The sequence below is a fragment of the Dipodomys spectabilis genome, unplaced genomic scaffold (assembly GCF_019054845.1).
Source record: "Dipodomys spectabilis isolate Male_0828 unplaced genomic scaffold, ASM1905484v1 ptg000322l, whole genome shotgun sequence".
Lineage (NCBI taxonomy): Eukaryota > Metazoa > Chordata > Mammalia > Rodentia > Heteromyidae > Dipodomys > Dipodomys spectabilis.
In genome coordinates this window covers 1,048,096-1,057,703 of record NW_024870999.1, presented here as the reverse complement: position 1 = coordinate 1,057,703, position 9,608 = coordinate 1,048,096, and the positions used below count along the sequence as shown (strand labels likewise).

At 58.5% G+C, this 9,608-nt stretch overlaps 2 protein-coding genes across 4 annotated transcripts in view; one reads left to right on the top strand and one right to left on the bottom strand.

Annotated features, from left to right (window-relative positions):
* Nucleotides 1–7,715, top strand: Nacad (NAC alpha domain containing). Its single transcript, XM_042702404.1, has 8 exons — nt 1–101; nt 3,106–6,366; nt 6,481–6,593; nt 6,679–6,747; nt 6,931–7,077; nt 7,168–7,317; nt 7,427–7,549; nt 7,645–7,715. The coding sequence occupies exons 1-8, from the start codon at nt 35–37 to the stop codon at nt 7,657–7,659; spliced, it is 3,945 nt and encodes a 1,314-aa protein (XP_042558338.1). The 5' UTR covers nt 1–34; the 3' UTR covers nt 7,660–7,715.
* A 1,183-nt stretch (nt 7,716–8,898) lies between these two features.
* The window catches only part of Ccm2 (CCM2 scaffold protein), a 62,848-nt gene continuing 62,138 nt past the window's right edge, over nt 8,899–9,608 (bottom strand). For 2 of the 3 annotated variants that reach the window (XM_042702406.1, XM_042702407.1), the window contains one exon: nt 8,900–9,555. In XM_042702406.1, coding sequence (XP_042558340.1) covers nt 9,275–9,555 — 281 coding nt within the window. In that variant the 3' untranslated portion in view covers nt 8,900–9,274. Of the gene's footprint in view, nt 9,556–9,608 lie in introns of all 3 variants that reach the window. The other variant, XM_042702405.1, reaches the window with a different exon arrangement.

Here is a 9,608-nt window from a genome sequence, read left to right as displayed (position 1 = left end):
GGGAAAGAGGGACGGGTGGGCGCACGTCCCGGCCATGCCCGGGGAGGCCGCCCGCGCGGAGCTGCCGCTGCCCGAGCCCGGGGGCCCCGGGCCCCGCACAGGTGAGGCCGCGGCCGCTCCCCTCTCCGGCCCAGCGCTCCCGGTCCTCTCCTCCGTTCCTTCCCCTTCGCCAGCTCCTCTCCTGTCCGTCCTCCGCTCAGCCCTGCCTCTGGCCGCCCGAACCCTGCCCCCGCCCCGCCAAACACTCAGGATTTCGGGGAGGGGCGCAGGCAGTGCCCTTTGCCAGCTAGAAGCCCAGGGAGGGCCGTGCCCTTAGCCCCTGACGGGGGGCCGTGGAGCTCCACACGCTCCAGGCCCAGGTCCTGCCCGCGCGCGCGGGCTGCTGTGCCAACATGACGCCCCATTGTCCGCCAGCTGAGCCCGAAGCCCAGCAGATCCCTTCAGATTTGATGGGCACTCTCCCCTCGGGCCTCCACTGCACCCCAGGCTGCGCAGGGCGGGCGAATGGCTAGGCACAGGAGGGAAGAGAACCCTGAGAGCCCAGGGGCTGGCTGGAGAAGGCAGAGCTGGCGCTGGGAGGGGGGGGGGGGTAGGGGTGGGAGGCGGTGGGAGGCCTGGAGGAGGTGTCCTAGCCAGATGTCCTACCCTCGACCCCCCCCCCAGGTCCCTCCCCGCAGACCACGGAGGTCCTGGAGATGCGGGATCAGCAAACGTGGGTGGAGGCCGGAGGGTCGTCTGTCCACTTAGCCTGGGGCATTCAGAGCCTGGATGGTCCCTGTTGGAGGTCCCCCATGGGTGGTTTGGCAGGACCAAGGGCACCTTGCTGTGGCCTGGCAGAGGTAACACTGCTGCCACCTCTGCTGTTCGTGGCAGACAGACAGTCCAGGCTAGGACTCCCCAGTCCCAGTGTTCTATACTGCTTCTGTTCTGGCTTGTCTGATGACCTTGAAGGAGACAAAGGAAAAACCTTTGGCCTCTCTTTGCCTTTCCATTCTGATCTTGGTCCAGTTCTGTCCTTCCCTGCCCTGGGGTCCAGGCTAGGAGTCAGTACAGAGCCAACAGCCTGGGGGCCTCTAGTGACACCCCAGTAGCCACACCCACTCGCAGTATCAAGTGTGCCTCCAGGAACTTGAAGGATCCCCCCCACAGCCCCTGGCCACCCCAGCAGCACAACCATCAGTCAAGGAGTGCACTGAGTGGCTAAGGGTCCCACACCCTGATAGGGGCAGGTGTTGAGGTCTGGCAGGGTGGCAGCCTTCAGCTTTACTTCTCAGCCTAGCTCATCTCTGCTTTGGAGGTGGGAAAGAGAAAGCCAAAGTGCTGGTCATGCTGCCCTATGTCACCAGCGAGCAACATAGAGCGGGCATCGCTGGCAGAGATCTGCAGCCCAGAGCACCCTGGAGCCCGCTCCTAAGTATGGCCCCTCCCCCTCTGGGCAGGACTTGGCCTGGGCTCTCGGGGCAGTAGGAAGGCCTTGAGCAAATGCTTTAAAGAGATGTGTTTTGGGCCTCGATCCAGTAGAGAGAAGGATGTTACAGAGCCATTCAAAATGAAGCAAGTAAGCACTTAGAACACACAGGAAACAGAGATAATGTGGAATGAAAACCACAGATGCAAAAGTGAATGTGCAGAATGACCTCAGTGGTGAAAGACAAGGAAGAGAACCCAAAGGAGGGTGCTGCTTGGAGGGGTTGTCTTCCACCTTCCTGAGGCCCACCCTACTTCCTGGCCCACGGTCCTTCATGGTGTGCATGTGGCATGGCTTGTGCTATGGGGGTGTGGCAGTACAAGGAGGTTTCCTGAGCACCCGTGTCCTGGGATGGCATGGGATCCACAGAAGGGCCCTGGGCAGGCCAGGAGGATCTGGCACTCACCACAGAATGGCTGCCACTATGGAGAGGATGTAGCCAGAGGCTCCAACAGACATTTCTGAACCATCCTGTTTCTATGGGCTCCTTGGCTGTCATCATTGCTCACCTTTGCCCTTCTTGCCAGATGCTCCAATTCAGCCTCCATGGGACATGTCTGTCTCCATCCTCTACAAACGACTATGTGCAGGGCCCCTGCTTCCTTCCCCCTATGCCACAGGAGTGGAGCAGACCCTCTCCAGGTGGCAAAGTCCTGGGGGACAGGAGATAGTCCAGAGAGACAAGACACTTGTCTTGTGGGGAAACCTGGAAATGTCCAGAGCTTTACAATGGTGAGGAGGGGGGGGAGGTCCCTGCTCCTGTCATGGGAAGGGGCTTGTACTGCCCAGCAGATTCTCATTGCTCTTTGCACCTACCAAGCCCAACTTAACCACACAAATTACCTGAAAAGGAAATAGTTTTAAAGAGAGGGAAGAGAGGAAAGAAAGAAAATAGGGAGAAATATAGATGGACTTTGCGCGCGCGCGAGTGTGTGTGTGTGTGTGTGTGTGTGTGTGTGTGTGTGTGTTATGTGTTCTGGGGCTTGAACTTAGGGCCTGGGTACTGTCCTTGAACTTTTGTGCTCAAGGGTAGCACTCTTCCATTTAAGTCACAGTTGTGGCTTTTTTGGTAGTTAATTGGAGATGAGTCTCACAGCCTTTTCTGCCTGGGCTGGCTTCAAATCACAATCCTCAGATCTAAGCCTCCAGAGTAGCTCCAGTATCCACTGGCCCCTAACTGTCCCTGAGTTTTTATTTTACTGCTCAAGGCTAGTGCTCTACACTTGAGCCACACCTCCACTTTCTGCTCTTTGGTTGTTAATTTGGGATAAATCTCAGGACTTCCCAGCCAGGGCTGGCTTCAAACCTTGATTTTCAGATCTCAAACTCCTGAATAACTAGGATTACTGGCATGAACAACCAGTGCTCAGAACTGGATGTACTTGTGCTGAATGTCCTCCCCACCCCACCCCCAAAAATCCTGGCTTTCTCCCACAGCAACAGTTCCCACAACCTTTCTTTCCACAAAGCACTGTCAGAAGCTCTGCTGGAACTCCTGGAAATTTCTCCTCAAATGCATAGTGCCATTCTCCTTCCTCTCCTCCTTCCCTGACCAGCCCTCCTCTGGGCTACTCTCCTCACCTGGCCTAGCCTGGAGATAAGTCACGACTATTTCATGTCCTTCTCTGTCTCCACAGATCTCTCCTGTGATGCAGCTGCTGCCATCCTGAAAGGGGACAAACAGGAGCCCCATGCCCTCACCCCAGGGCCCAGCCCCTTGGCCCTCACATTCCTGCCCAGCAAACCAGGTGCCCGGCCCCAGCCTGAGGGAGCCAGCTGGGATGCAGGGCCAGGTGGGGCCCCTTCAGCCTGGGCAGACCCAGCAGAGGGCAGCCCAAACCCAGCACTTCTCCCCGAGGGCCTGCCCCTCCAAGCTCTGCCTGATGAGGGCCAGCCCCTTGACGTTCTGCCCCCCAAGGCCTCTCTGCCCACCACCCTGGAGCCCCGGATTGTGATGGGTGAGGAGACATGCCAGGCCACCCCATCACCTAGAGCAGCCTGGCCAACGCTCAGGGAACAGGAGGGTGGGCACACCCATCGGCACCCACCCCCTGAGCTTTGTTCTCAGGATGATCTTCCTGTGCCTTCCCCTACCCCAGACCTCGATGACTACTTTACACCTCCTGCTACCCCTACCAAGACCACCTATGACCTGCTCTCCTGCCCTGGGCCCCAGAGAGACACCTGGGCCCCAGAGGCTGAGCTTCTGGATGAGCTGCTAGACTCTAGGCCCACCTCGCCCTCGGGCTCCTACATCACTGCTGATGGGGACAGCTGGGCCTCCTCACCGTCCTGTTCCCTCGGCCTGTTGGCTCCTGCTGAAGGGCTGGACTTTCCCTGTGACATAGGCCTCTCCCCACTGGGGCCCACGGCAGATGAAGGAGAGCCAAGCCCTACCACACCCCCAGAGCCACTGTCTTCTGAGTCCAGCCTCTCCACAGACAGCAGCTCTTCCTGGAGCCAGGAAGGCCACTTCTTTGACCTGGACTTCCTGGCCAATGACCCAATGATCCCCGCAGCCCTCTTGCCCTTCCGAGGCAGCCTCCTCTTCCAGGTAGAAGCTGTGGAGGTGACACCACTGTACCCAGAAGAGGAAGAGGAGGAAGAGGAGGCGGAGGAGGAAGGGGAGGAAGAGGAGGAAGAGGTGGCAGCTGATGCTCCAATCCCAGATGGAGACTTGGCAGGGGAGGGTGAGGAGGACAGTACGTCCACCTCATTCCTGCAGTCCCTGTCTGACCTGTCCATCATCGAGGGCATGGATGAGGCCTTTGCTTTCCGGGATGATACGTCCGCAGCCTCCTCTGACTCTGACTCCACCTCGTACGCAGGAGCAGATGATGACAGGCTGTACAGCACAGAGCCCCACGCCCAGCCCAGCTCCCTACTGCAGGACAGTGCCCAGAAGACAGAGCAGGAGCACAGGGGTGGGACCCTGGGCCCTGAGGCCATCCCTCAAGTCTCAAAGGGAGACATTTGTCTCACACACAGCCAGCAATCCATTGCAGAGAAAGCAGAAAAGAGCCTCCCTTTAGTCCACAAGTCCCAGGGTATTGTGGAGCCTCCAATTCTGCAGGCAGCCCAGAACCTCCAGGTGGAGCCAGCTCCTAAAGCAATCCCTTGGGTAGGGGGCGAGAGAGATAGCTCTTGGGTTAGAGAAGCACCTGCCACCAGAGCACCACCACAACCCTACCAGGAGGGGCTAGGCGCTTCCTCAGGCTGGGAGCTCACTGGTACAGAGTCACCGCCAGCTCTGCAAGAAGCCAACCCTGTCTTGTGCCCAGACCTTCTTGAGAACTTGAAGGACAGTAGATTGAGCCTTCCCTCAGGCCCAGAACCTGAGGATGTGGCCACATTGGGGCCCCAGCAAGCTGATGGAGGTGTCACAGCACCCCAGGACTCTTCCTTGGCAGCACTTCCAGATGGAGATGGCACCTCAGCCCAAGAACCTATGGCTGAAGCCACACCAGGGCCCCAGGAGATGGAAGCAAGTGTCATCCTGGCCCAGGACTCTTCTATGGCAGCACTTCCAAAGGAGAATGTCACCTCAGACCCAGAGTCCATGATTGTGGCCACACTGGGGCTCCAGAAGACTGAAAAGGATGTCATCCAACGCCTGGACTCCCCTGTGACCATACATCCACTCCTACAAGACTCAGATTCCACCTTAGGCCCAGAACCAGTGCCTGAGAACACTTCCCAGGGCCAAGCAAAGGCAGGTTGCAGCCCAGGGACTACACCAGGGGCCTCAGGGGCCCGGCAAAAGTTAGATATAGCCTTAGGAGCAAGGCTGATATTGGAAGAAAAGGATGCAGCTCCTGGAGAATCAGAGTCTCCAGCCTCAACCCCAGCTGAACAAAATAGCCCAGCATCAGCACCAGAAGCTGCAACTCTCTGGGCACCAGGGAAAGAGGCAAGTCCCACCTTGGGCATAGAGGCCCCCAGGACCCCCAAGCCTGCCTCTGGTGCTGGAGATGAAGTAGCTGAAGGTCTCTTTGCACCTGAGCAGGAAGCATGGCTTGAAGGCCATAATGGGATCGAGACCCACTTGCTTGCAAAGGAGGCCATGGAATCTAAGAACATGGGAGGTGGAGGGCCTAAGCCATCAGCACAAGGACACGGACCTGGAGCAGCAAAGTCAGGGCCTCAAGACTCATGGGAGGCTCCCAAGGCATATTCTGCTGCCTGCCCGGAGGTCAGGCAGGCACACAGCCTGAGCCCAACTAGAGAAGGAAGGGGCCTCAGCAGCCAGGCCCTCCTGGAAGCCACACTTCCCATGATTTCCTGCCCAGAATCCCCAGCAAGGGCAGCATGTAGGCCAGACAGGGGCTGCCCCGAAGAGCCTGCTCCCACCTCTGAGAGACAGGAACCTGTGCTAGACCCAGGCAGTGGGAAACAGCATCAGACCACCCTCCATGTCCTTGACTCCCCTCCATCACAGACCCCAGAAAACCCTGCCAGGGATCTGCCAAGTACACCCCAGAGTAAGCCTATGGCTCCTGAGCCATCTGCTCCTGGTGTCCTTGCTGGGACAGCCTCACCAGCCCTGGGACCCTCTGCTCCTTGCCTGTGTCCTGGCCCCCAGGAAGACTCTGTGAAAGATGAAGGGGCCTCAGTCTCTGGGGACCTCCAGCTGTCTCAGACTGCTGCTGCTGCCACCTCAGGAACCACAAAGCCTCTGGGGGCCAGGCAGCGGGTAAGCCTCCCACCCCCCTGCCTCCTCCTCAGCCCCAAGGCGGCCCCCAAGGATGCCAAAGACACAGCCAAGAACCTGGTTCCCCGGATCTCAAGCCCCTGCCAAGTGCCTCCACCCTTGGGAGCCCAGAGCCCATCCAGCCCTGGACGGCACCCAGCCCCTGAGGATGAGACCCAGCAAGAGGATGAGGACAGCCTGGAGGAGGGTGAGGTGGGGCACAGGGTAAAGCTGGACTCTTCCAGGGAAGGCACTGATATCCCAGGGTTGGATTGGGGGGGGGGGGCAGGGACACATCCTCACACCATTCCCCCTTTCTCAGACTCACTGCAGGCCCCAGGCTCGGGCCAGCACTCAGACAGCCATGGGGAGTCGTCAGCTGAGCTGGATGACCAGGACACCTCAGCACCTCAGAAGGCACAGTGCCCAGCCCAGGTGCCTGGCTCAAGGGAGCAGGCAGGTCCTCAGGGTGGGTGGGCCCCCATGCTCACACAGAGGCTCAGCCCCCACCTTTTCACAGGCTCCAACAGGCAGCAGTGAAGCCATCGCCAAAGCCAAACAGAGCCGCAGTGAGAAGAAGGCACGAAAGGTAGGGTGGGGACTGGCTAAGACCCAATGGCCACCCAAGGAGGGCCTTCGGGTCAAGTCTATTAACCTTCTAAACAGCTAAGGTTGTAGTGTCATTAGTGACCCTCGCAGGACCAGCTGACACCTAAGGAAGCACAGCCATCCCTGGTCACCCGGGGAAGTCTGATACTGTCCTCTGCCTCAGGCAATGTCCAAGCTGGGCTTGCGGCAGATCCAGGGTGTCACTAGGATCACCATCCAGAAGTCCAAGAACATCTTATTTGTCATCGCCAAGCCCGATGTCTTCAAGAGCCCTGCCTCAGACACCTATGTGGTCTTCGGAGAGGCTAAGGTCCTGGCTGGGGTGCAGGGAGGTGGCAGGGCCAGGGTGGTGCACCGGAAGCGGACGGGCTCTGCTGAAGGATTCTGTCCCACGCTATAGATAGAGGACCTGTCCCAGCAAGCGCACAAAGCTGCTGCAGAGAAGTTCAAGGTGCCCTCAGAGGCCTCAGCCCTGGTGCCCGAGTCAGCACCTGGGCCTCGGGTAAGGCCAGCGTGCGAGGAGGAAGAGGAGGAAGAGGAAGAGGAAGAGGTAAGGCCTGGGGCCTGCCCCCTGCCTGTAGGCAGGTTCCGTCCTGTTTCAGGAGGCCCTGCTGGCACCTGGGAGATGGGCCTGAGGAACCTCACTGTTCCCTCACCAGGTGGATGAGGCTGGGCTGGAGCTACGGGACATTGAGCTGGTTATGGCGCAGGCCAACGTGTCCAGGGCCAAGGCTGTGCGAGCGCTAAGGGATAACCACAGTGATATCGTCAATGCCATCATGGTGAGCATGTGTGGGTCCCCCCTTCCCTCCAGATGCCTCAGCTGTGACAGGGAGAGGCCCACCCTCAATGTGACCCTCTGTACATTTTTCTGCAGGAACTGACCATGTAGCTGCTGGTTGGAAGCTGGTCCATCCTGCCCCTCTCCCAACTCTGCTGCCCAATAAACCAGTGTCCTACCATCACCTTCTGGTGACCCCTCAGAACTTTTTTGTGTCACATTGCCTGCTGTCATCCATTTAACATCCTCTGGTGTCAGCTTACCACTATGTCCCCTGAAGACCCTCTGGCACTCCCTCATCACCCTCTGCCACCATAACACCCTGTGGCATCCCTCAGGCCCAGCTGGGCTGAGCATCTGCCCCATGTCTTCTCTGCTGGCAAAGGCCAGTGAGTGACCCACACGCTGGCCACATCGAGGATGGGCATCCTGCTTCTTTTGACTCCACACAGAAAGCCCTGCAAGGCTGTGCTGCATGTGTTTTTTTTGTTGTTGTTATTGTGTGTGTGTGTGTGTGTGTGTGTGTGTGTGTGTTTGGGGGGGGGGGTGGCACCTGAGACACCTAGGCACAAATAGGCTTTTGCAAGAGGGATAGGAGCCCAGAGGACAGTGTGTGGCTTGTCTTCTGCCTCTCCTGATGCTCCCAGGATAGCTACCTGCACATACATCTAGAGATGGCACTACCAGTGTCCCCGCTGTCCCTGGCTCAGGGTCAGTTCTGACCAAACACACAAAGCGAGACAGGGAAAAATCTCTGTAAAACACTGTGTATAGGTACGTCCTGTTCTGAAGCTATGAACACAAGGATCTGCTACCCCACCTGCTCAGGGGGGGTTCCTGCAGGACCCTCTGGATACAACTGGGGTACCCATGGAGCCTCAAGGGCTTTACCTCCCCCTACCCCTCCATGACTGCAGAGCCAGGCCCCTGCCTGGTGTGCCGTCTCAGCCCCATGGGCCAGTAAGCTTCTGCATGTGCCCTCAGGTCAAGACAGAGCTGAAGATCTGGCATAGGGAGAGCCCAGGACATGCTGCCATGGAGTTGCCTTCCTCTCCTCCCTGTATCTGAGGGGTCTGGAGGGCAGAGGCCAGAAGGAAGCCAAAGGGGCTTGGGACAGGTGCTCATTAGGGATGGAGAAAGGATGGGACAAAAACATGGGCAAGGGGACAGGGTTGCTTCACACTGCCCGCACCACATGCAAGAGACCCCAGAGCATGTGCCCTGCCCCATGCCCACAAAGCCAAGTCCCAATCTCCAGCGTCTTCTGCCTGCGCTGCCCCAGTCCTCTAAACTGGGCCTAGCTCTGGATGCTTTAGGCAGACATGGCCCCAGGACCAGACACCCAACTGACTTAGAAACATGCTTGGCAACTAGAGATTAAATTATTCACATTGTAGTAAACTTCTTTTTAAGGTCTCTGAGAGTTACAAGAGGAACATCATGTGCAAAATTAACAGTTGTCCAGGGCCGGGTCCACAGGACTGGCCCTCCCCGAGCAGGAACATGGTGCCCGGCATGGCTGGGACTGGAGGACAAGGCACCAGGGTGCGTGTCCAGTGGCAGCTCCCCGCTCCTTCACAGTAGAGGACCTGGCTGCCTGGGGCCTCCTGTGCCTACAGCCCTTCTCCAGCCCGGGCTGGTGGGAAAGGCTGACAAGAAGAGCTGGGCATTTCCTCCCAGGAAGGCTTGGGACCATGCAGAAGGTGTACACGACCCCCATTGCCCATCAGGCCGAGTCCTGGTCCATGCTGCAGCCCAACGCCTCAATGTCGCTACTGATGTCCGAGATCATGCGGTCCCACTCGTCCCCCTCGGAGGGCACAGACCGGTCATCAGGGCTGCCCGTGGTCCTGTTCCCATTGGTGGTGGAGGTGGAGGTGGTACTCAGTGCCCGACGGTGCCTGCCGAAGCTGTCTGTGATGATACCACGGCCGTCCTTCACACCGATGGTCTCCAGAAAGTTCTCAAAGTGTTGGCTGTCCTTCTCGGGGATGAAGGGCCTCAGACCTGCCAACACAGGACCCCAACAGAACACCCCACGGGTTTCAGACCACAGCTTG